Genomic DNA, 26,366 nt, shown 5'->3' on the forward strand with positions numbered 1-26,366 from the left:
TTATTGGAAATACTAAATTGTTCCTAGGGCAACTTATTGTTGTTAATAGAGATGGTTACTGTTGAATGTCTGAGTGCAGATGCTTCAGTTCAATGATGTACTTTGAAAATTTCATTTTCAATTCATGGCTGGTGGAGATAACCATTTTTTTAAAATAGGTAAAAAAAAATAGTAATGGGAAGGTGGAATGTGAGGACAAAGGATTGGGAGGAACAGAAGATAAGCTCTGTGGATGTTTGGTTTTGCCTCCTTTTTCTACCTCTTCTCGTTCTTTTTTCTCTGGAAAAAGTATGTCATTTGAACCAGTAGAGGCCCTTTGTGTACCTTTTTAATTATTATGCTTATTTATGAGCATTACAAATGTTTGCATGAAATTCTTGCTTATATCTGCTTGTAATAGCTTCATAACATCTCAGTTTGTGGTAATTCAACTTCCAAACTGGTGTTCCTCTTTGGAAAAATAGTAAACAGAAAACTCACCTGAAATACAGGGAAAAGAGAGCAATACTGTAAGAACATAGTAAATACAGGAAGGTAGTAAATAACCAAATTGTTCTGCTTGTAAAAACTGGTATTAAAAAGTCAAATCCCAAGGAAAAAAATATTTATGTATTTATTTATATTGTTTGGACAGTTGTTGCCAATTAGATTATCCTGCATGCTTTTGTTCATAGAAGCAAAACAGCAGTCATAATGATGCCTTTCTCTTGCTCATCTGTTTTTCCTCAAATATAAACTGCGACTAACAAAGGATTATCTCACTTTTAGGCCCCCTTTACTCTTCTAATAGCAGCTCTTCAGAGTAGATGGGAGACATTCTTCAGAGTAGATTGCAGATACTTCTGACATAAATATTATATTTTTTTTTCTTAGTTTTTATGACAAGAAGGCAGCAATTCACGAAGCACTGTGTGACAATATTGATACTCGCTCTGTCTTAGAAGAAATGCGTTCATTAGTCAGTCAGAGCAACTGCTATATTGCTGCAAAGAAATCTTCCAGACAAATGCCAAACAGACTTCTTTTAGAAAACATCAGTTCCTATCTAACTCAAATGCTAAAGGTATGTAATAGCAAGTATTGAAGTTGCTATTGCACTGTGCAATTACTACTGTTGTATTTTTCAAGTATGTAGAGATCTGTACAGTCTTTGTTTAAATCTTGCAGGAAATCTAAAGACCTTCCCTTTCCCTGCCCCACTGCAAACTCCCTTCCCCTCCTCCCCCTCCGCCCCCCAATTTGCAGCGATTGTTACACCAGGAACAATTTGGAGCCCTTTATATTATTTTTTAACTTTATGTAATGTTTTGTGGAATAGTAGGAAGCCCCTAACACATGCAAGGAGAATTAGACAGTAGAAAAAAAGTCAAATTATAAAATCTTACAGCATTAATGCTAGACTTGAAAGTTGATGATTAGTGTGCTGTATCAGTTAAAAAAAAAAAAAAAACCCAGAACATCTCTTACTAGAGCAGTAAGTTATGTCGGTTAAATCAACTAGGTGGCTTCAAAACTCTAGTACATAATGATTTTGCTTAGTTTTCACATACCTGTTACTTAATGTATAACAACTTTTTTTTCCCCCTGACTAGATATTTGGTGCCATAGACAATGATGATGCAATTGGGTTTCCTGTTGGAGGAAATAGTCAAAACGTAAATGTAAGTGAAGGAGAAAGTACACTGTACAAAATTCTCTTTATAGTCCTTTAAAAGCTTATATTAAAGTGATTACATTACTGACATGTAGCTGAATTCTATTCTTGCAGCTGATAAAGTTTTGAATCGGAAGCAATTAATTGGAGGCAGATTTTTTTTCTTCTATAGTACTTGGATTTTTTTTATTGGTTTGCTTAGTTTAATGACAGACAAATTGTACAGCAACCAGAAGAAGAATTAGCTTGTTTTCTGAATGATGAGTCTGGTTAAGAAAACCACATGTTGACTACAGACAGTACATGCTAGAGTCTAAAGACTCATTACAATTATTTGTATGTTAAGTAGTCTCAAAAAATATAATTACACTGATTAAAGATACTTACGGTATACCAAAAAGCAGCCTGGAGGCAGCTGGAGTTTCATCCTCATTTCAATCTCTTTTTCTGATCTTGTTTATAACCACAGAATTTATCTGGCTTTTGAAGGCTATTTTGTTTTGGTTCCCCAGCAGTACCAGTATGATGCAGAATTTTCTTGGGAATGCTTGGGAGAAGTGTAATGAAAGTGAACGTGGACTCTGTAATAATAGAGACATTTCTTGGGGCGTGCATGAGAAACAACTCCATGTGAAAACCTGTCAATTGCTCTCTGTTCATGATGAAACTTTGACTTGAAAATGGCAGTGATTTGTCCAAGTATTTTTCGTTACATGCAGCATCTGATACCCAGTATTTTCTAATGCCAGTCTCATACAGTCTCACAAAGATATGAACACCATGCATTTTTCTGTTCCTCTATAAAAAAAAAAAATCCCTTATAATCACCAAGGAAAGAAAAAAAATCACTTGTGACTGAAGAATACGATTGAACATCCACCTGATATTTGCCTGGGCAAGTACTTACATTACTGTGCTGTGGAAATCTTCAGTAATGATACAACACGGATAAGAAAGGTGCTGAGCATTCCAATCAAAAAAACATCAATAATGAATTTTAATTTAGCTCAGAATTATTTTAAATTTTAGGAGAAAAGCAGCACTTTGACACACATCTTTTAGGGAAAATGAAAATCAAATCCATATTTAACACTCCAGGCAGTGTTTACAACAGACACGCTTTACAGAGGAATTGGCAATGACTTGGAACACAAAGCTAAGCCTTTCATTGTTTTAAAGTAGCACTGCCAAGGTTAGCAGGATGAAGTGAATCTGGTGCAAAAGGGGGATTTTAACACTTGTTAGTAAAATCCGTGTGATTTTTACAGTTTTTGTTATTGTGTACAATGTCAATTCAAAGAATACCAGCAGCTAGGTATCCCTAAGTAGCTTCACAGGAGGAAACTTCCATTTTTACCCCCTAAGAAATTATTGATTTAAGTGTTATGATATTAAGATGTTTATTATCAAAAATGTTTTTAGCTTTACCTTTAAATATACCCTACTTCAGTCTTCCACACAGATACTTCTTCTTAGCAAAAATTGCTCAGTGAATGTTCAAGGTTGAAAAACTTCTCATTAATTACAGAAGGCTGTGGATCAGGTCCATTGTTTCTTTGTTCAAATGAGTGAAGGAATCAATAGATCTGAATGTCATTATCTCCAAAAAAGGCACAATCCTCTTTACACTCATCATTCTTTCAGGGCTTTTAATTATTATGGTTCAATAACTTACTTGAAAGGGGAGCAGAAGAGACTTGAAGCAGGAAAACCTCACATTCCAGAGTCTCATTTTGCAAATGAACTGAACATTGCTATGAGGTTAATTGTTCTGGAAATCAAAATCTTTCATCTTTAGATGTCTGACACATAATGAAGTAGTAACAAGACATGTTTTTGTGATGCCACTTCATTTGCATATCTCAAGTTTCAGTAGAGAGCGCAGTGGAGAAGCGATTTGCTCAGTTTTCAGTCTGTTCTTTCTGCTGAACCTATCAGCATAGGTTCCAGTTGTGAAGCTGGTTTTATAGCGTGTATTTTTATTTATGAAAAGTTTTTATGGAGCTCCTCAGTTTGTTTCATGTGGGTATTTTTAGAGCATAACAGACTCTTCGATCTGTTGATTGCACAGGAGTATGTCACAGAGATTTAACAGATGGGTAAAGACACATGGAAACTGCAGAGGAAGCAAAAGAGTAAATGTTTTTGTCTTTCCCTATCCTACCCTTCAAAGAAATGAAACTTTTAATATAACCAGTCCTATTGGTACCTAGCTTCTCATCTTAGGATTCCAGAGAGGTGTTGGCAGGCAACACTGTTTGTAGTTATTTTTGTAGTTGTTCACTACTGTTAAATAATTGCTTGTTGTTGTTGTTGTTCACTACCACTGAGAGCAGGATTCTCAAGACATTCCTGTGAGCTTTCGTGTTTTCTTACATCTGAAATAATTCAACACAATTTTTCCCTCCCTCCTTTTTCTGGAGGTGAGGGGTAAAATAGTAACAAATGCAAAATCAGGATAACCTAACTTCTGAGGAATAGATTTGTATTCTAATGCAATAAGTCCTAACCTGAGTTGCACCTGGTATTATTTCTGACAAGTAGTTTGACCTAGGTAAGTTACCTTCAGATCATGAAGGGGCAATTCATCTGGGTATAGTTCTCCAGTATAGCCTTGACAGCTGTTCTTATCCTTGTACTGCATTTTGTTTATCCAGCCCATAGCATAGCCTTCTGAAACTGATGTATCTGCATAACTGAAAGGATAAGAAGAAGGAATAGAGAGTGGAAGCTCTTAAGTTCGCTTCATTTGCTCAAAAGCAAAATTGTCAACTAGTGCAAGTCAGTCTTGCCCTTGACATCAATAGAGCAATGACAATTTTATTGATCCATATCTGCCCCGAGGGTTGACTTCCACCCACAAGCACATAAATATAAAGTGGATAAAGACATGCTTTAACTCTAAATTCTGAATAACTAATTGTAGAAATAATTGTTCCACAGATTGAATCTGCAGTGATGCCGTATCTACAAGTTCTTTCTGAGTTCAGAGAGGGAGTGCGACAAATTGCCAGAGAGAAGAAAGGTAAGTTTGCTCTTTCCAGTATTGTTGCGTCTGAGACTGAGAGGTGATAAGAATGAACCTTGGGCAGGAGGACAGGGAATTCAACTGATGCAATCTCTCTTTGCTTAGAGAACAAGAGTAACGTATGTCTGTGTGTGTGTACAAAATTTAACACCTTGTGAAAGTGTTTCCCAAATTCTGATTTAACTTACTTTCTTTTAACTTCTTAATGAATTAAATGTAACTTCTTTTAACTTAACGAAAAGTTTAGGAGTGAAGAGGGCTGTTTTTTTTTTTCCATGCTTTCCAGATATGAGAGTAGCCATGCTCTCTCCCTCCAGAGATCTCGCATTCTTGAAGAAGCGTGGATTGCTATACAATACTTTAGCTCAGGAAGTGTGGGTTAGAGGAGTGGACAGTGAGGTGGATTGAGAACTGGCTGAAAGGCAGAGCTCAGAGGGTCGTCATCAGAGGTGTGGAGTCTAGTTGGAGGCCTGCAGCTAGTGGCATCCCCCAGGGCTCAGTAGGGTCCCATCCTGTTCAGCTTTTTCATCAATGACCTGGATGAGGGGACAGAGTGCCTCCTCAGCAAGTTTGCTGATGATACCAAGTTGGGAGGAGTGGCTGATACACCAGAGGGCTGTGCTGCCATTCAGAGAGACCTGGACAGGCTGGAGAGCTGGGCAGAGAGGAACCTCATGAGGTTCAGCAAGGGCAAGTGCAGAGTCCTGCACCTAGGGAGGAATAACTCTAGGCACCAATACAAGCTGGGGGCTGACCTTCTGGAGAGCAGCTCTGCAGAGAAGGACCTGGGAGTGCTGGTGGATGACAAGCTGACCATGAGGCAGCAATGTGCCCTTGCAGCCAGGAAGGCCAATGGTATCCTGGGCTGCATTAGGAAGAGTGTTACCAGCAGGTCGAGGGAGGTGATCCTGCCCCTCTCCTCAGCCCTGGGGAGGCCTCATCTCGAGTACTGTGTCCAGTTCTGGGCTCCCCAGTACAAGAGAGACATGGAGCTACTGGGGAGAGTCCAGCGTAGGGCTACGAGGATGCTCAGAGGGCTGGAGCACCTGCCCTACGAGGAACGGCTGCGAGAGCTGGGTCTCTTCAGCCTGGGGAAGAGAAGACTGAGGGGGGATCTTATCAATGTGTGTAAGTACCTGAAGGGAGGGTGTCAAGGGGACGGGGACAGAGCCCTGGAACAGGTTGTCCAGAGAGGTTGTGGAGTCTCCTCCTCTGGAGATATTCAAGGCCCGCCTGGATGCAACCCTGTCTACCATGCTCTAGGTGACCCTACTGAGCAGCGGAGTTGGACTAGATGATCTTCAGAGGCCCCTTCCAACCCTACTGGTTCTATGATTCTATGAATAATACTGTCTGTGTTTAAATAGGCAGAGATGTTCCTTCCTATTTCTTAACACAGTTGGAATTGTAGCTTCCCAGATGGTAATTCGGTGCTCTCTTCAGAGAATTCATCTGAGTGTTTACTGGAAGTTGTTTTGGATATTTTTTTTCCTTTGAAAAGCTTTGAGCATGCTGAGTGTTGGCAGCGGACTATATAGCGTTACAAATGCTGTTCAATTAAACTTTCTTTGATTTTATGGGTCAATTACTTCCTAATTGAGTTCTTATTATTTTCTGCCATTCCCTGTGGATTTTTATGCATCTTCAGCTTGTATTTGATTCTCATTTTCTTAAAATTAATTTTTAATCACTGTAACTGATACTTGGAGGCAAAATAGGGCGATGTACATGTTTATAATATATACAGATAGACAGATTTAATTTACAAAAATAGTGACTTGGAGTATATTATTGATGACCTATTCATCTGGTAAAGAATGTGAACCCTAGTTCCATTACTGTTTTGATTTCTTCTAGTTTTAAGGTAAACTGTTAAAGTTTACCTTAAAACACAAAGCTATATTTGCTAATATGACTACTTAGCTATTATTGTCAAACTCCTATAGGCCTAACTGATGCTGAGAAACAGGCTTATCAGTTCCAGCAGAAAATATTTTATGTAATTTAATAAAATTCAAGAAGTTTTTGTGTATATCCTCAGCCTAAAATGTGACCTTTAGTCTCTTACAATTCAACATAAATGCTTTTTTTATATGAGGCTTTTTTCTTTGCTCTCTGGTGATTGAGCTAAGCCGAGCTCATTTTTAACAGTTTTAATGTCTGAATGTCATGGGGTAGTTGTAGGACATTTTTAGGAGAAGGTACTTAGTGCTAGACCACTTACCACACTTCCTCATTTGGATATTTTTCCCTGAAATAAATTGGGGTATAAGACTAGAGTTGTTTGGTGGGGGGTACAGGGGGAGTTGCACAACTTTACAGTTTGAGCAGAGTTTGACCTCTGACCAAACTGTTTGACAGATGGAAGCCGGGCTGAGAGGACCTGAACAGACATGCTACAGCTTTGCTTCCCTGTGTCCATTAAATTCTTGCCTGCAGGGAATGTATCATTATTGTAAGAGTTGTTCTGATTAATGGCTGGGGATATTGCCTCTACATGATCATGAGTGAAGTTTCCTCTCGTAGCCAGATCCTGGCCAAATGAAGTTAAATATGAAATAGAATGTTTTGTATTGCTCTAAATACTCTTAGCAGCTGAATAAAAGATGTCTCTTCTGTAAAACCTGCACACTAAAAAACAATTGTCCCCATCTCGCTATATAAAATATAAAAGCATTTCACAGTATAGCCATTTATAAAACTTCACAGAAATTTTATCATCATCCAGAACAGTTAACATTCAAATATATTAATAAAATAAATTATCTCTTATAAGCTTATTAGTATATACATAGGAGACCGACCATTTGCAGCTGCATCTTGATTGGTGATTAACAGCAGACAAAGCACTGATTACCTGACTACCGTGAAAAGCAGTGGATACCCTATCACATTGTGGAATAATGTTTTATCTAACAATGGTGATAAAAGGAAAAAGGAAAATACTGTGTTACCTATACAAGAGAAGGAAATGCAGAAAATTTCTGCAGAAGACCTCAGTGACTGATTGTGCAGAACTTCATTGCATTGTGCATCCTTAAGTTTTGCTTGAGTACTTGACCAACTGCAAAGACCCCCTCATATTTGTCATAGAGTGCCTAGGTTCCAATTCATTCCTAGCTAGTCTTTAGCATTGGCGATGAAGCATCTCCTGCTATTCTATCTGTCACAGTCCTCAGTAAGGATAACTGCTTATGGCTTGTGGCAGCCCATAAAAAACCCTCCGCCAATCCCTAAACATCCCTCTGGAGGTAACAAATGCAAGGAGTAGGCACATTGCAGCCCTAAGAACTACTGTATTTACACCCTTGAATTGATCAGAGGCTATATTCTTTCAAAAATGATTCATAAATGATGCACGTTTTGTGTACACGTCATATTCTTCTCTGCCTCGAAGGATTTTTCTTATACTTTCAATTATTCATAGTTTCAGGTAAGTAAATATTTGTAACTGATCAGATACTGTTTTATGATATAAAATGAGAAGTAGGTACATCTGATACATTCTTGACATGACATGCTTAATTCCTTCACCTAGGCCAGAGACAACACTTTTTAGTATTAACAGCTAATGAGGTAAACTTATCCCTGCTTTATCTTAATTGGCTTCTTTAGAGTGGCATCAAACATGAGTGCAGTTCACTGCGTATACCTGCTCTGGATGAAGAAAAATACTTAGCTGACGACAGACAGAACTGCTCCTCTAAAATGCAATGCTTTCATGTGCAAAAACAGTCACTCTGCTAATTCCCTAGCAAAGAATATTACTCCACAATGTGATAGGGCATCCATTCCTTTTCCTGGTAGTTGGATAATCAATGCTGTGTCTGCTGTTAAACGCTCCCAAGGGTCTGAGAATTCTGTAACAAATGAAGACCTGGGAATGGTGTTTGTATCTATTGGTATGTGCAGCATTTGCATATAAAAGGAATCTGGATTAGTAGCTGCTGTTGCCTGAATCGTTACCTTTGAGACCCTTATTACTGCTTATTTTTTAAACAAATGAGAAGGTTGCTAAAAGGGCGAACACTTATCTAAAGCGCATGGTATGAACTAGCCTAAGTATATATCTTGCCACATTTGGCAAGTGTTTCCTCCTAAATATAAGATTTAATATAAGATATTAAAAAAATGCTACTGAATTAGGTTCATAACAGTAGTATATGGGGTCCTCTTGATTCATTTGATTCCTCTTGATTTCTTAACTGCTCTGCAACCTCTCAGCTGATACAGCTTTCCTCATCCAAGCAAATTCTCTGCTGCATGATTTCTTTTCCTCTTAAAGGCTTAACAGCATCTATTTTGGCTAAGTTTCAAGTTCTTAATCACTTGTCTTTAAACACTCTTTAAAAAGCTTGCAAGAAAAGAAGAAAAGGTTAGTCATGGTGTTCCAATCACCTTCCAGAAAGCTAAATCAAAATTCTGTTCTGCTGCAACTGGTATGTTTGAAAAAGGCTTGGAAAATATGTAACGAACAGAAATGCAACGGAAGAGAGAACTTCCTCTAGACATTTTTTTAAAAGCTCATTAACTAGACATGCTTTTGAAGGGCTATTATTTTATTGTTTTGACATTTGTCCATGCAATGTTAATGCAAACATCCTCTAGTTCTATAGAGAGTTTTCTTCAGGGTAGAAAAACATATATTGCAACATCATATAAATTGCTAACAATGTTAGCAATGAAGAGCTTTTGGTCTTCTACATGATTATGTTACTGAATTGAACTCGCATAATGGTTTTCAGGGGGCAATGAGGATATCTTGGAAGAAATTTATGAATTTTGAGTCCCTGCAAATAAATGTGCTGATTCTCTCTGTAGTTGAAAGATGGCTAAATATATTTAATATACATATATATATATAAAAAAATATAAATTTTATATAAATATATTAGTCACTTTAAAACAAAAGTCCTTTTTGATCAATCTAAGAGAGTGCCAATTTTTTAACTGCACTTAAATAAAAATGTAGCACAATAGAAGTATACTTTCACAAAACACTGCTCTCTAAATGTATTTTTTTCCATGCACTCTAGTAACTGAAGTGCTGCAGTTGAGTGATGCTCTTCGAGATGATGTCCTTCCTGAACTGGGTGTTCGATTTGAAGATCATGAAGGTACACAATTACATGCCTAGCAACCTTGTAGGTAGTTGTTTTAGTCATCTTGTTACTTTCTTAAGCTATAGGGAAACACCAAGATGTCAAAGACTAATATGGAATAATATGGAATAATCCAACAAACTTGAAGACTGAAAATACTTTAGCACATTTTGCTTCTGAGTTATAGATGTATGCTGTATAAGTTTATATTGGAATGTATAGAGAGTAAAAAGGTACACTGGAATCTTCTTGTGCAGAAGGATGTTTGACTTTGCTTAGCCAGTTTTGAGTAGTCATACAGCTGCATTTGCAGAAGAAAAGTTGTCATAGGGTATATAAATATATCTTTGATTATTCAAATATCCGAAAACTCATTTATCTGTTTTTGCTTTTTCAGGGCTGCCAACTGTGGTCAAATTAGTGGATAAGGACACATTATTGAAAGAAAGAGAAGAAAAGAAAAAGGTTACTATATTAAGCATTTAATATTTTTCACATGTAAAATAAGGCATAAGCTATGGATGCTTTACAAAACATCAAGGAAATGTTTTTTTTTTTAAAAAAAGATCATAACACGTTAACAATGTGTAAAATAACACCAGAACTGATATTAAAACTTGTGTGGTATTCAGGAAAAGGATTTTTGAAGCAATAATTGCTTGAAAATTTTCTGTAGGATTTAATGAATACTTCTAAATGTTAAAAAAAAAAAAGAAAAAAAAAGAACTTCCATATTTTAAGTATTGCAAGTATTGCATGCATATTCCCTTATCTCTCTGGAAGGCTGATTCCAATCAGAAATTGATTCTTTCATCTGAACAAACGGAGTTGATGTTTTCCATAAAACTCAAACGAAGTTGATGTTTTCCATAAAACTAGACTGTATTTATTTTGATATGTGAGAACAAAATGCCATGGCTAAATCATAACTAATGTAGCATCGATGAGAGATATTCAGGGTCTGTGGACAAAAATTCTCATTTTGCTATGTAATTAAAGATTGTAAATCCTAATTTACATGCACAAGGGCTGCACAGCAACCCTTTCTAGCACTTCCTAGCATTGATGTTTGACTTTGCAACCTTTTAAAGTGACATTTCATATGTCTGTCTTCAGTTCTAACAAATAATAAAATTCCATCATGACTAGAGATGTTTGGAAGACTTTCCAAGATACTTCTTTCCTTGAGGACTTTTTTTTTTTTTTTTTAAGGGGGGGGGAGTAGAATTTATTTTGAGCCAACATTTCAGATGTTTTCATTAAAGACGCACTTGAGGGCAGTTTGTATATAGATGCTGGGTGGGGCCTGCAGCTAAAATACATTTTGCCTGGCAGGTATGTTATGTTCAATACTGACAGAAGCCTTGGAGAACTAACAGGTCTCTCCTGAGCCAATGTGGGATGAGATTTTTCAGAGGCTTAAAACTTAGTTAAATTTGGATAGTTGTTTCCCTAGGAACATCAAGGGATACAACTGTTCCTTGTGAAACTCCAGTGTCTCCATGGTTTTGGGGCAAGGGCTTTAAATACTAGGGAAAACTAGTCGTCATCTTTTGTTTGTTTGTTTGTTTTTTAAATGTTTGAAGAGCATTTTCCCTATGAAATTGCAGGACCATTTCTTTTGCAGATATTCTTTCATAGCTATATGCTTAGGATGCAGAATGCTTTGGACAGTTAAAACTGGTTTAGCTGTGAATAAAAGCAAATGAAAACAAAATCGTACAGTAGAAGTATCAGACAATCCTAATTATAAGGCTTAGTATTTCTACTGTAGGTCATGCTACCAGTTCTGTCCATAATTAGATATCCAGGGGAGCTATTGACTCAGATTTATAAATACAAACGAACTTTACTTATTAATACTACCTTTCATAGATTGAAGAAGAGAAGAAAAGGAAGAAAGAAGAAGCAGCCAGAAGAAGACAAGAGCAGGAGGTAAGTATTCAGATCATTTTAACTTTATATTGAAGTGTTAGTAGCAATAGTCACGTGCAGGAAAGATTACATTAGAGCTCAAGCTTTTTGCCTAGGCTCAACTGGACCTCCATTTTTTTTTTTTTTTTGTTCACAAGTTTTTGCTCAGAATAATTTTTGCCTGAAATTTAGATTTGATTCATGATGGCACCTATTTAAAAGCAGCCATTTTTGAGACTGAGACTAAAGGTACTGCCTCTTTAATTTCCAAAGCAGTGTCTAACATTCCCATTAGAGAGAATTTTGCTTGTATCACTTTTTTTTGCTCTCTGGTGTCAGAGGTACGTATGAACACAGATCTTTTTAAGAGTCCACCTGCTCCCGGTGCTTAAACTCTGGAATATAGTGCTTTGTAAAAACACATTTCAGTTCTATAATTAGAGAATTATGACAGCTCAAAGGTTTTAGGCTGCTTAGGTTTTGGGTGAGAAGTAGGCAGCTATTGAAGATAAACTCATAAGGGGAAAAGATTGTTTACTGTGCCAATGATTCTGACAATTCAGCTAAGTTTCTGGTTAAACAGAGGAAGTAAACTTTGAGAAAGTACATTTACAGAGAGAAAAGTAGATAAATAGGATTTATCTTCCATGGATTGCAGTTAGCTCTTCTCAAAAAGGTGATTTCTTTGTATTAGGCATAAACTACTTGGAAATGGTTCTGAGATGCACTTGTTCACAAATAAGTAAAAGTTCAGTTAGTTTTCAATGCAATTACTTGCGTCCTGATCCTCATCAACAGGACAGTGCTGATAAAGACGGTTCGCTTTGCAGTGAGCTCATTGCTGAATATTCTTTGCTCATAGCAACTATTTCACTTTGTGCTTACACCTAGAAAACTAAGGAAGCAAGTTTAGCACAATATAAATGCAGTTTTTAGGGAGTACAAACTGATCATTTTGAATTCCTGGAATAGTTTTTCTTAAGTGGTTCTCTGTAAGTTTAAAATATCAATTTATTTGTATTTTCTTGGACAAACACATCCAAGATTTACTGAATTGTTCCTTACTGAAATTTCCTTTCCATGTAATAAACAATTGTGACTCAGTGCTCCTTGATCTGCAAATTATGGTCTACCTTTCCCTTTGCACATATTTAGGGGATGTTTTTTTAAAAAGACAGGCTGTCAGTAATTCACTGTGATGCTAATGCAGTTAATACATGTTTATATTGCAGGCAGCAAAACTGGCAAAGATGAAGATTCCACCACACGAAATGTTTAAATTGGAACGTGATAAATATTCCATATATGATGAAAACGTAAGAACTAGAGACTTTCTTTTTTAGATGGGAAGGGGTTTTCCTTCCACAGTTATACATATTTAGTTTTATGGGTACATAGCTGATCCTGTTCCAAAACCTGTAGAGCAGTGCTATTAACATGAGGAAGGAGAGAAAGAGGAGAAGATACTAATTTTCTTGCCCATACCTAGAATTGGGGAGCAAAGTTATCTGTTAGCCATCATTTCAAAGAGACTTTCATTTTACTTTGGTCTCATTTGGCTATCCTAGTAGAGAGCAAAGATTCCCTTTAGGTATTATAGGTAAGAACCTGCATGATATTCATTCACAGATTTTTTTTTTTTTTTTTTTTAATAGCTTGTTGCAAGGCAAAAATTGCAGCTCTACAGACTTCCTAACTCTGCCAGAAGTGATGGAAACAACCATGTTTTTCAGAGATGCCCTGTGCTTCTGTTTTAGGTCTACCCTTTGTTTCACTCTTCCCTGGCAAAGGCTCTCTGAGGAAGCTGTACTGACAACTTTGCTCAGATTGCTCCCCTTTAGCATTAAAGGTGTTACTTGGAAAACAGCATGGTTTCCTTGGGGCTTGATCTAGGACATTGCTCCTATTTCTTTCTATCTCCCTCAATTGTGCAAATTCAGCCCCGAGAGACAAGTAAGAATGGCATGATACAGATAATGTAAATATTGGAAAATAAGCATGCAAGTAAGAAGATCCACAAAAATCTGTCATAGTAGTTTCTCCATTCAGAATACAAGCCTCTTACTGCTTTTGCTTAAAGCCTTGGATTTAATATTAGTATGATTAAAAGTGGTTTTTTTAAAGCATGTATTTAGGGGTTAAGTATTAGTCAGAACCTCTTTTAACTGTAACTGCCTAGGAGTTAGTTGTGTAAGCTTCCCCTCTTTAGTATAGATAGCAGGACAGAAATAAGTGCACACCTTGCCCTTTCATTAATTAGGGAGGGAGCATGGACAAGTAGTCAAAGGTAGTTGTCTAACTTCTAGATGGGTAGAGTTAGCAAAGATGCATCCCACCTTGACAGTTTGTCATTAATTGTGATATAATTCCCCTATCTTATTAAAACGTGATTCACCTGGAAAGAACACAATTCCATGAGGAGCAAAAGCAGTCAAGGTATCTGGAAGTCCATTTATCTTAAATATTCTTTTTCTAAAAATTTTCCAGGGGTTTCCTACCCATGATATAGAAGGCAAAGAACTCAGCAAAGGACAAATTAAGAAGCTGAAGAAACTTTATGAAACCCAAGAAAAGCTATATAAGGAGTATCTACAAATGGTTCAGAATGGAAGTGCAAATTGACAGCAACAGGACTTTTTTTAAAAGGCGAGTGCTGAGTCATCATTGAAAAGTGAGCATATATTGATGCTCATCTCTATGTTTACACTTTCTATTATGTGCAAAGTGAAAATCCTGTTTACATGGATTAATAATGTCATCTGGAAAGTCAATAAAAATCCATTCTTAAGCAAAGCCAACCTCTGATAAGTTTCTTTGCAAGAACAGTGGCAGATTGAATGGTTGCCAGTTCTATTTGGGAAGATGCTGCTCAGTCAGCAAATCCACACAAGGTTTCTTGTTGATTATAGCTGTCCAGGCTTCAGTTAATTTGTCCTGCATTCCGATCTCTATCTATCTAATACCCAGTGTAGCTTGTGCTCTGGAATATGTCACAGTAAGCAAAACTTACTACTAAATGGAAGCTGAATAATTTTTCCCACAATAAGAATAGTAAGTATTTTCCAGATGATTTTGATATTGTTATGTAAGTAGGGAAAAATGAGTAGTTCTACTATGATACTCTGGCTGCTGTTATTAAAAACTCTCGTAAATATACCGAGGACATGCTACACAATAGAAGCAGAAAGTCCCTTCCATAGGGCTAGACTAAAGAAGTCCAGGCTTATTTGCAAAAGGGGACAGATCATCATCGTCTTGCTCAACTTGCAGTTGCAGTCAAGTGGGTAGCTACAAGGAAGATATACCTGGATTAAGCAAACAGGTAGGAAAGACATGAGGAGATCTGGGCAGAGGAGGCATTCTTGGAGCTGTCACCTTAGGGAACAAAAAACTGCCCAAAGACAGAGAACAGTAGCCAATTATCTATTCAGACCCAAGGGAAAGCAACACATGCTTCCTAACTGAGATACAGTTTGTAGATGGCTTGCAACTAGGAAATTCAAGGAAAATGTCACTCATTCAAGACTGATTTGGACATGACAGTTTAACCAAGGACAGTACTTTACTGCTTAATAATAAATTTCACTGGCAGTGCCTACTACCCTTTAGTTATGAAATCGTACAAAATATCTCACCTACTTCACAACTGCGTAACAGCTAAGTACCCAACATACAAAATGATATTCATCACATATTCGATAGTCTCAAGATGACTCACTAAAGGTCAAATAGTTAGTCATTGTAAGAATTGTGATACCTCTGTTCTTGCAACTCTTAGGTTCATGCTATAACCATCAGACTATGTTCCTTTCCCTAATTAAGAATTACAAACATTTTTGCTTTCAGTTTATCTTCATATATTCCTTCTGAAGTATGAAGACCTACAGATTTGGAGTAAAAGAAAGGCCTAATAATTTGTTGTCTAGTTTCCTACATTTGCCTTTGAAAACATATAGTAGTGAGGTGAGGAGCAATGTGCATTTTGTCACTGAATATAAAATCTGCATTAAAGCGTAAGTGCATGTGACCTTTGTGTAGTAGAAAGAAAACGGAGCTTCTTTCACAGCCATCTTTTTAAACTGTATTTTACAGAACTTTTCTTCTAACTTGCCATTACTAAGATGATCAAAAAACATTTAATTTTTGCATTCAATGTTTGATGTATTCTGCTGATTTCTAATTAATTGTATAAGCACTTGTTTAAGCAGTACGGTGGTAGTTAAAAAGCCAACCACAACTAAGAGGGCAACTTCTCCATCCTTTTGGTCTATGAACATAAGAGAATTAGTTGCATTATTACACCATTCTGGATTCTAACTCTATCAATAATATCAGCTCTTGCTTGTGAACATTCTCTGTACTTGTTATAGGTAACATGTTGGTCTCTGCAGTGCTCTGTATTCTTTTTCTTTTGTTTCGTGCCTAACATTTAATCTCTCCTCAAGCACAGATCCTATCTTGCTTTTCCAAAATGCATGTGCATGCACGATATCCATGAAGGTATGGGATGTGCCTAGGCAGATCTAGTCACAAGATACTTCTCAGCCAGATAAGTTATCCCACTGGAAACTCCCTGCTCTCCTAGCTAGACTCCAGAGCTAGTTCTGCAAACTAGGACACTAGGAGTCCTAAACCTAAATCATCTCTATCCTCCAGGATAGGAGGTTAACTACCTTCCTGAACATGAACTACTTTTGAAATTGCTATTTAACTTGAAGTAGTGACAGTAATTTCCTTAAAGAAATTCCTTTATGGTGAGCTGATTTAGCAGCTGCTTATCAAAAATGCAGCTGAACCTAGTTAGCACATAACTATGAAGAAGATGACCCTATTAATCCATTGGTCTCCTGGATTTTAATTTCCTTAGAACATCTCTCTGACATGTCAGATGATACCATCTTTTGTGGTATGTCTTTTTCCCTTCCTGCCATGTTCCTAGTGGAACTTCACCCACCCAATGGTTTATCTACTACATCAATTCAGAGGAATTTGAAAAAAATGCCATTTTCCCCCCTTCTCTACCGCTTCCTTTTGTTTCTGGGATAACTTTCCTTACATCTGTCTTATGAGCATTTCAAACTTGCCATCGCCACAGCTTATCCTCTGGTCTTTGCATCTTCAAGCGTTCTAAACGCACACTTCTTCCTCCCTCAATATCTGTAACTCCATAGTTAGTCATGTCCCCCAAGCTTAGATAAAGTCTCTGTCATATTTACTTTACCATTCTACCTGCAGTATTATTTAGCTCAGGCTTTCCTTTTGTGTGTTTTCATTGACTCACAGTTTGGTTGTTTCAAATTTACCTGATACATCAGTGTCACTAAAGCCATCTTTCTGATCTGCTGCAGTACAAACTGTGCTTCCATGTCTTCAAATTGTTTTTGCACAAAACCAAGCTTCTTGAATTCAATGGGATTCTTTTCATAGATTTCAAAAGGATTAGAGCCTTTGAAATCCTCTCCTTTTCAGACCTGTCTTCAGTGTTGTGTGATCTCTGTTCCTCCACATTGCTACTTGTTCTCCCTGCTTTTAGTGTTTTGCCATTCTGGCTCCTTCAGGAAAGCTGCTCATTTGACTCCTCCAGCAATAAAGCCCTTGCAGCCTTCCCATGCTTGAACTGTTCTTTCCATGCTTGAACATTATGCTATTTATGAATTTCTCTTCCTACATGTCTGTTGTCCTTGGAAGACAGCATTATGAGCAAGGAAGATGTCTGCTTCATGAAGCATCTGTGAGTTGGCAGACCAAAGTGTTGTCTATTAAAAAAGCTAAGTGCATGCAAATTGAAAACTCCAGTAAAGAGGCTGCTAAACTGCTTCACCTTGATATATAGACAAACAGAAAATTACCTCATTCTCCCCAAAGTGAGACTTTTGCCCAAGTATGGAGTTCCTTTTTCCAAAAGCAGCAAATGAATCGGCAAACCATGACCTTGGCAAAAAATCAGAAAAATAGATTGTGTCTCATGGAGTTTGTATCAAAATGTAAGCTCAAGACTACTTCAGTTATTTTGATTCTCTTGGTATCCACAGTTTAGCAGAAAATAGCACACACAATGCCCTGGCAAAGGAAAGCTTGTTAGCAAGCAAAAGAATGCTGCAAACAGGTTTAGATACACACTTTTTAAACAGACTTTCTGGAAGTGAAGTAGGTGGGTCAATTGATCTATGCAATCATTGAAATGCACAGCACAACACCTCTTTCCTGGCAATCCATCAAGGTGTCACTTAAGTGAATTCCACTGCACTGGCTTAGGGAGAGTGACCTGGCAGCCAGGAAAAGAGAATGCAACAGCAATAGTCTGCATTCAATGTCTTAGTCCACTGTCTCAGCAAAGAACAGGGAAAGTACAGGCTCTACTGTATTCTAAAATTTTTGATTAGATAGTTAATATGTGTATATATACATATACACACTGAAGGAATCACATGTGGAGTATGATTTTCTAAGCTTTAAGAAAAAAACAGTCTCCACAGCAGTAAAGTCTTGGATTTTTGGTTTTTAACATTTTCTGGAACATACATGCACAGCTCGTTTTGATCTGTACAAAGTAAAACTTTGTATTTTCACACACAGTTTTCTGGTTATCTCTAAGATTCTTTTCATTATTACTGTAATTTTTACACTAACATTCAAGATAGCCACTACTTTTTTTTTTTTTTTTTTTTTTTTTAGCCAATAAACAAATTGGCTCAATTCTTTTTTAAGCTGCCATCTTTTTAGATGTGCAAATATTACCATCTCTTCCTGGGTGAGTTCTGTTATTCAGCTGGGCATCAAAAAGTGATTTTGAGAGCTCAACTCAAAGTCTTACTAAATAAATCTGATCTCTGGATAGGGAAGAAACTCTCATGTTTTTATGATCATGCAGATACTATCTTACATGTCCCAACACTGAGGCCTCTCTCATATCTTGCCTTATGTAAGAAAAGTATCTTGCCTTAACCTCTAAAACCAATCAATGTTTGTGACAAGTCAGCTTATGATAACAAACAGTTTGAATTAAGGGGAAGTTGCAAAGCTGGTATCTCAAATAATCTCTCCTCTTCCCCTCCAAAAGCCAACTGCCTGCTTTATGTAGATCTTAGAAGTATTTTACAGTCACTGAATTTTTTTGAGGGGCAAGGAGGGGGAGTGATACTAATGTTTGACTAGAGCAACCTCAGCATTCTTTAAAGTTATTTTGAAGTTGTTATTGATGTTACTTAGTTAACTGGAAGTGAGAAAAACTGTGGCTTTTTCAAGAGTCATTTTGTAAGAGCAGTTTTTTTAAAGGTCATGCATCAAAAACATGCAGTACCTTTCTCCTCAATATATATTTAGTAATACTTATCAGTATCTCCATGTTGTGATTATGTACCGACACTGGAATAAGCTTAAGGTAACACAATGCTTTATTTGACACCTGCTTCCCATATCAGAAACTAATTAACACAGCTGTGTATGTTCTCTTTCTCTGTGAAGTCCAAAAAAACAGATCTCCTTTTGGCTTCTTTTGTTGATGCTAGAAATCTATTAAAAAATAAAAAATACTATTGGTGAAGGACACCAGCATTTTGTAGGTAAAAATGTATTTTACGGTGGTACCAGTGAGCTGCTGATTATAGACTGCTGCATCCTCATCACCCTAATCCTCAACAAGATACAAATGTAAAAATTCTTGCTGTAATAACCAAATTTTGCTGCCATATTTAATATTGCACAGACAGAAGTTGGACACCAATAGTTCAGAACTGTGTGCTGTCAAGATGATTTGAAACATTATCCCACAAAGGATCTCTTCTATCCTTCTCACTTCTTACCAGGATACTGTATAGAAACAAAGTAATCTCAAATACGTATGCACTAACACTACAATACACCTCTGAAGGCTGAGGATTGTGCAAATCTGGGTTTTGTCAGGAGAAAGTACTTGGTAACTTAGTAAGCCTGACACGGTTTACCTTTGCTTTTAACTTTGAGGGGACAAATACCGAATAGAAGTTAACGTGAAGAAAGACTGTCTATCAAGCAATTTATTCGGAGGCAGCAAGGCAAAGTAAGACAGTGTGGTGCTTCTGGTTTTAATTGCATCCTTTCTGTAAAGTGTGGGAGGCCAAATGGAAGCAGCAAATATTTTTTCTGTGTTTTGCTCTGTGTGCCTTTCAGCTTTTCAAGAGCTGTGAATACTGCTGCACTATGAGAACAGGTTCCTCCATCAAGCTTCCAAACACAAGTACTCCATCGCTCTGTTTGTTTGGATATTGGTAGAAAAATCTGTGATTTTTCTGATCTGGTCGTATTACCTCAGTCTTAATTCTTTAAAAAGACATTTAAACTAAATAAGGCCCTAATTAATATAAGATAATCTTTTCTTTATCTCTTTTTCCTTATGTTTATATTTGCTTTCCAGCTTTCTGGGAACCCACAGATACATTTTAAATGTGCCAGCCAGCAAATCTCTGCCACATACAATACATGCCTTCGGCTTCTTTCTCTACATTTTAAGCAATACTTAAACACTTTAAGGTGGTGGTGCTTGTTGGAAGATCTTTAGCTTCCTCTTTAATTACACAATTTCTGCCACACAAATGTGGAAAGGAACTTTTATTTCTCTCGGTGATTTCACAGGGCACTTTTGATACAGGACACTACCCTCTGCATATTACTTACCACATCTCCTGACATAGAACATACTAATTAAGAAGTACATTAGCTATTCAGTACCAAGACTCCACTTAGCAATGATCAAAGCACTTCTTGTTCAAAAAGAATCATAGATAAACTAAATCTTATCTTTTAAAATGGGCTGTGAATGTCTGGCATCTCATTCAGTGAAAATAGTTTCCATTAATGCCCACCCAAGGGCAGAACACATAGCTGTTTTAATGCCAGTTACAGATACAGAGAAAGCTTAAGCTTTCTCTAAAAACAAGTGTGTCTAGTATATCTGTTCAGCAGCTGTGTCATAATCCCTTCTATTTCTGTTTTGGTTCCCCAAGCTCTCCTGTATGCTAGTCTGGATGTTTAAATCAAGCCAGGGTGATTCAGCAAAAATCTTTTTGCAGCTCTCTGCAGGGTAGGAGTACCTGACAGCAAGATGACTCCACAGATCGTGCCTCAGCCACAGTCCTAAAGTCTAGCATTGTGCTGCAAGAGGTTAGAAAACAGTCAGCAAAAATCGCTCATTGATCATGGAGGACTTATGCCTTTGGAGAGGGGCACTAAAAATCTTGTGGATTCAAAGTAGTTTAAATGTATTTTACTTCAATATATATCAATGAATGAAGAGAAAAAAGTAATTCCAGCATTCCAGCCTGTTTCAAGGCTTTGATATTTGGCCCAGAATAAAGCAAATTTCTTTCTACAAGACCATCTGAAATATAATTTAATGCAGGGTTTGCCGCATTTACGAGAATAACTGCATTAACTAGAGTGGCACTAGCACAGAGGCACAAACTCGGCACATCCCGCAGAGGCTGCAGGATTGCAACAACAATCTGAACAGAGCTGCAGTGTGTTCCTGCACCAGCAGGAATATGCAGCTACATCGCATACCCAAGCAAAGCTTCCTACATCTTCATATGGAACAATATCTGACTCCAAGCTTCTTTGGGGGAGTAAGGGAGAAATAGCTTTTAAAAAATAGAGATTAACAAACAAACAAGCAAAAACCCTAAAAGAATACTTGAATGCCATGAATCAGCAGCAAGAACAAAAACATCAAGTATGAATGCCTTCAAATAAATCTTCCTTTCAGAGTTCATTATGGTCTTTTACGGAAGAATGAGGATTAAGCATAACTTAATCACCATGAATGGAGTTGTTCCAAAGTAAAAGTAATGAAAGTAAGAACAGGCTGTTAACTTTCTGATGTTAAGAAAATAATTGGTTTGGATGGAGGAGGAAAGAGGTGGCAGCAAGTGTTAGACCTGCCACTGAGCATGTCCTCGAGCTGGCCAGATCTGCCTGTTTGTGCTACTGAATTTCCAGAACTCCTGCAATTCTTTATCTGTTTGAATGTTATAATTTTCTTGAATTATAGTATTCATACCTAATTTTAAATGATGATGCATAAATTATTCCTGCCATTAAATTCGTGCAATAATGGAATTAATCTATTGTTAATGTAATGATTAATTATTAAATATTAGTCCTATAACTTCAGTGTGTTAATTTGTGAAACAATTGTAACGATTAGCCCTGGAAATTAATTATTTACTGAAATCCAAGACTGTATTAGGAGGCATGTAGGTTTTTTTTTTTTTTTTTTTTTTTTTTAAGAATAAAGAATCTACTGCTACAGCAAAGAGTTAATGTTTTCCCTGTTGAGCACGGGGAGCACGGAGCACAAAAGTGGCTCCAAATGTTAAAATTGCACTGTTCCTGTACTGTATTACATGCCATCTGTTACTTATCGATCCCAACATAAACCCAGGCCTTTTTTTTTTTCCTTCCCTCTCTCCCCCTCTTCTCTTGCCCAGCAGAGGGAATTACACCCATACCCAGACTAGGAAACAAGGCCAGAAAAGTTAAGCTTTTAAATGGGCGCCCAACCTGAAGCGCTGGAAAGCGCCTGTTTTTCTCACAGGACGTGCCGCAGCCCTTACGAAACGCCCTCCCGCCCGCCGCCGCCATTTTGTCCCGCCCCCGGCGGCCCCTGTCCCTTTAAGGACACGAGCTCCCCTCCCCCCCCCCCCACCCCCCCATCGCGTCACGCGCTCGCCCCGCGCGCCGCCAGCTCCGCGCGCACAACTTCCAGCGCGCCCCCGCGGCGCGCGGCCGCACTCGCCCGCTGATTGGCTGAGCGCTGCGCCGTCGGATAGTCAACATGGCCCGCGTGCGGTGCGGCAGCCATGGCTGCGCTAGAGCCAATCAGCGGTGCCTTTACTGAGGGAGGCGCCCGCGCTTCGGCCAATGGGAGGGCGCTTTCTTGGCGGCGGCGCAGCCCGAGTGTGCCTGAGAGGAGCCTGGCGGCTGGTGCTGCTGCCTCTGCGGGCGTGAGGGGACGTGGGGCGCGGGCAGGTGAGGCGCGGCGGGGCCGTGGCTTCGCGCTCCCGGCCCCCGGGCGGGTGGAGGCCGGCGGGGCCCGCGGAGGACTCGCGTTGGCCGCCGTGACCGCAGCGTGGGGCTGGGGCGCGCGTGTGGCGACCGTTGGGGCCTGGTCGGGGTGGGGCCCGGCCGGCGGAGGGGCTGCCTGGAGCCGCCTGGCGGAGGGGGGCGGGCCTGGTCCAGTCAGGCACCATTTTAAGGCCGGCTTGGGAAGTTTGGGTCGGGGGAAGAGGGAGTCCTACCCGCTCAGCCTGGCAGCGGAAGAGGGAGCGGGTCCGGCCGCATGTATGGCTGCCCTCCCTCCCCGGGGAGCCTGGCAGCGCGCCCTCCCTTCCCCCGCCCTCGCGAGGGAAGTAGGGGAGGAAGGAGGTGGGAGGGCTGTTGTTTGTGGTGAACTCTGTTTCTCTGTCTCTTACCGCGCGGTACTCGGGTTGAATTAAGCCCTTAGTTTTTCAGATCGGGTGCAATCTTTTCGGTTGACCTCATCGATGATCTTGTGTATCCTTAGTCTGCTGCGGCATATCGGAGATTCAGCTTTTCACTTCGGTATTCCAGCCCCGTCTTCCAGAGTGAGGGTGTTTAAAAAAATAAAAAGAGGAGAAAAGGTTTTCCCTGTTGCTACTATCGTTTTCTGCATGCGATACAAGCATGTATAGGATCTGCCCGAGTTGGTTCCTGTAACATCTGCTTACAGGTCTTCAATATTGAAAGATACAGGAACAAATGTACAAGATACAGGTAAAAGCAGAAGCTGTAGGCAATTTATATAAAGTTATTTCTAACTGAAGTAGTATTTCCTCAAGAAATCTTCTAAGATGAGCTTAAGTAATGCTAACATCTCAACATTGTGGAACAGATTAGTGAGTTTTTTCCTCTAAACTATTTTTTATTACTATTATAGCTGCTGATTTTCCATACAAAAAGTTACATCCCAACAGCCCTAAAGGGGAAGTCATAACTTTGTTCTCTGATTTGTTGTAGTTACGGAGAGCAGTAGCAGTTGTGGCTGGAAGTCTTCTGGTGCCTTTAGAAGTCCGTTACAGACTTGCTTTGTCATCTGGTTCTGTTTGGAAGATTTATACAGCAAGAAATAAGTGTGTGTTTTATTTTTTTTTTTTTTATTTATTTTTTTTTTTAGCACAGGAAGCTTTTTTTTGTGAATTTCTCTTGCTGTTAAATGCACAGGCCTCTTTCAAGGCTGTATCTTTCAGGATTTTGCTTGTCCTTTTAATGAAGTTTTGATGTCTTGGACTGCTGTGATTGTGCATTGTTCTGAGTTTCTGATTTTCTGCTCTTAGGTGACTAGTGCTATGTGATGTTTGTGCTAGATAATAATTGCAGCAGCCTACTTTGTGGGACAAGTTGTTGGTGTAGTCCCCTCCTCCCACTAAGCTTTATAACTGTAATATTTATTTGAAAACAGTGAGTGGAGCAGAGGAAATAAGATACAAATTTGGTTTCTTGTGGGTGGTGGCAGTGATAATGATAAAAACTTAGAGTATTCTTTTGAATTTTTTAATGTCTTCATTTCCTACAAACTGAGCTCACTTATGTGGAAGCTATCTAAGGCAATAAATATGAAGGCTTGGTACTCTGCTTGTGTACAATTTCAAGCAGATGTGCATTTAAACTTATCTCCCTGAAATCACCTTGCTTCTGCCTGTCCCAGGCTCCCCCTGGCTTTTATAGAACAGTTTTAATAGTAAGTCTGTAGCAGCTAAGTCACTGGAAGACGCCTCTGTAATGCTGCTGGGATTCACAGATTTCACAGGGTGTGTGTTTGTGTGTGTGTTTTAGAAAATTTCTTAACTCTTCAACTCTCTTAACTCTCAGTTACTGAGGGAACAAAATTTGAGGAAACAATTAAGAAAAAAAGTATATAGTTGCACCAGGGAATGGTGTTTTACTAATTTTTCGTTCCCAATCCTTAGGTGAATGGCCTATGTAGAACATGCCAGTTTCACATCTGTTCCAATAGAGTTGAATTAAACTACCATTTAAAAATTATTCAAGTTCTGGCAATTTTATTCCATGTTTTTTTTAATGTGGATGAGAATCTTGTCTTCCTCAACAGGATTGAGAAATTGTTCCCTGCAGGAAATGTAGTGCGAGTCTTCAGTTACTTGTTATTTGTATTGAGTGGAGACTTTTCGTTAGTTCTGTTTCTGGATCTAGTTTGGAAGACACAAGTCTTGCAGGGTATTTTTTAAGTAATGTGTGTCTGCATTTTGTACTTGCTTACTATTGCTTTCTCTATTAGTGACTAGGATCGTATAACTTGTTGGCTGAACTTGGGTATTAGGTCAATTTACCATCTCTTACCTTTTTAATCATAACTTCTATTTTTCTGTCTTTGGTCAGCTATAGAAGGAAAAACTGATGCTTCTGTATTTCTTCAGCTGTAGATAGTTCTTTTGCTTTACAAGGTGATTGCTTGCATTGTCACTGTATCTTGTTAGAAAGCAAGAATAAATGCAAATAAAAATGCTTGGGTTATTGAAACACCTAGTTTTCAAGAAGCCTCTTGTTTATTCCTGGACTTAATTTACGGTATGGATATGGTGGACTTGCAGACTACTTGATAGATGTTGAGCAGCTTCCCCTTCTGTTGAATAATCTAAAATATACACTCAATACTACTGTAAATGAGCAAAGAGTTTCAGGCCTGTAAAAGTGGCTATAGTGGTGTTTTTTTTTTCTTAAAAAGGTAGGACAAGAATCAGTGTTGTACAGCTGGCAGAGTGCATGCATTCTCTGATCCCCTATTCTGACTGCCACTCAAGATGTCATTAGGGCTTACGTTATTCTGTGTCTGTTAGAAGCTGAGCTAAAGATCAGCCTCTTTTGCCTTTGTAGACTTTAAGAAGTTCAGACCTGTTTACTCATATGAATGACAGAAGATTCTCTTTATTCTTAAATGTGACTTGCAGAGTGACATCTGCCTTCCTGAGAGCTTGATAGTGCTAGATAATGTCACCTATACATCTGTACAGTATGTAGGTGTTATTTTGATTTACCATAAACAGCGTCTATAATGCAGAAAAATGTTATATTTCTGAAATAGATCTATGAGCTTGTATATTTTACCACTGATATAACTAAAGAAATAATAGCAAAATAAATTAGGCAGTCTGACTCTATTTTCTCGGGAGAACTAATTTAAATCTTGGGGTGGGGTAGGACAGCTAGGTTAAACTTGGTTCCAACCATTGCTATTACCAAAGCTTTAACTTTCTCATTTCCTGTTTGTTTTCTCACTCACAGTAAGTTCAAGCCAATCTTCATGTAGAGAGCTCTTCTTTCTTAGCTGCTGACAAAACCACTTTTCTTGGTAAAGGCAGTGCAGAACACCAATAGCTGCAGAAGCAGTTACTCACAAAAAGTAGGCCCCATTAGATGGCAAGTAAGGCATATTTTTCTGCTTTGGTGATACGAGTGAAGTCTTTCTGAAGTTGATGTAATTCACTTGAACTTTCATCATTTCCAGATCAGGCATAGTAATATATTATGCACAGATTTTTTTAAAAAATCAGGGTTTGCTGTGACAGTATCTAGGAGTAAGGGAAGAGAGTTGGGTTGCTGGTTTTTAAGAGGAACACAGAAGCAGTCTAAAACAAGTCTTAGAGTTTCCTAGTGT

At 38.3% G+C, this 26,366-nt stretch overlaps 2 protein-coding genes and 1 long non-coding RNA gene across 9 annotated transcripts in view; 2 read left to right on the plus strand and 1 right to left on the minus strand.

Moving 5' to 3' along the window:
• The window catches only part of CARS1 (cysteinyl-tRNA synthetase 1), a 35,650-nt gene extending 21,159 nt beyond the window's left edge, over positions 1–14,491 (plus strand). For both annotated transcript variants that reach the window (XM_062577142.1, XM_062577143.1), the window contains 8 exons: positions 874–1,063; positions 1,593–1,661; positions 4,598–4,679; positions 9,719–9,799; positions 10,182–10,249; positions 11,660–11,719; positions 12,931–13,014; positions 14,186–14,491. In XM_062577142.1, coding sequence (XP_062433126.1) covers positions 874–1,063; positions 1,593–1,661; positions 4,598–4,679; positions 9,719–9,799; positions 10,182–10,249; positions 11,660–11,719; positions 12,931–13,014; positions 14,186–14,320 — 769 coding nt within the window. In that variant the 3' untranslated portion in view covers positions 14,321–14,491. The remainder of the gene's footprint in view (positions 1–873; positions 1,064–1,592; positions 1,662–4,597; positions 4,680–9,718; positions 9,800–10,181; positions 10,250–11,659; positions 11,720–12,930; positions 13,015–14,185) is intronic.
• Positions 1–23,045, minus strand: LOC134141152 (uncharacterized). Of its 2 annotated transcripts, XR_009958548.1 has the most exons (7): positions 22,972–23,045; positions 17,548–17,629; positions 4,218–4,350; positions 3,083–3,770; positions 2,042–2,235; positions 1,551–1,632; positions 1–480 (listed from the first exon to the last, which is right to left on the minus strand). It is a non-coding gene; the product is annotated as an uncharacterized LOC134141152 (long non-coding RNA). The 2 variants fall into 2 exon arrangements; XR_009958549.1 differs by lacking the exon at positions 17,548–17,629 and having other exon boundaries at positions 22,972–23,043.
• The window catches only part of NAP1L4 (nucleosome assembly protein 1 like 4), a 25,446-nt gene continuing 21,687 nt past the window's right edge, over positions 22,608–26,366 (plus strand). For 4 of the 5 annotated variants that reach the window (XR_009958546.1, XR_009958547.1, XM_062577146.1 and 1 more), the window contains exon 1: positions 22,608–22,702. The gene's annotated coding sequence lies outside the window, so the exon portion shown is untranslated. The remainder of the gene's footprint in view (positions 22,703–26,366) is intronic. The other variant, XM_062577147.1, reaches the window with a different exon arrangement.

This window comes from Rhea pennata, chromosome 5 (genome assembly GCF_028389875.1).
Source record: "Rhea pennata isolate bPtePen1 chromosome 5, bPtePen1.pri, whole genome shotgun sequence".
Classification (NCBI taxonomy): Eukaryota; Metazoa; Chordata; class Aves; order Rheiformes; family Rheidae; genus Rhea; species Rhea pennata.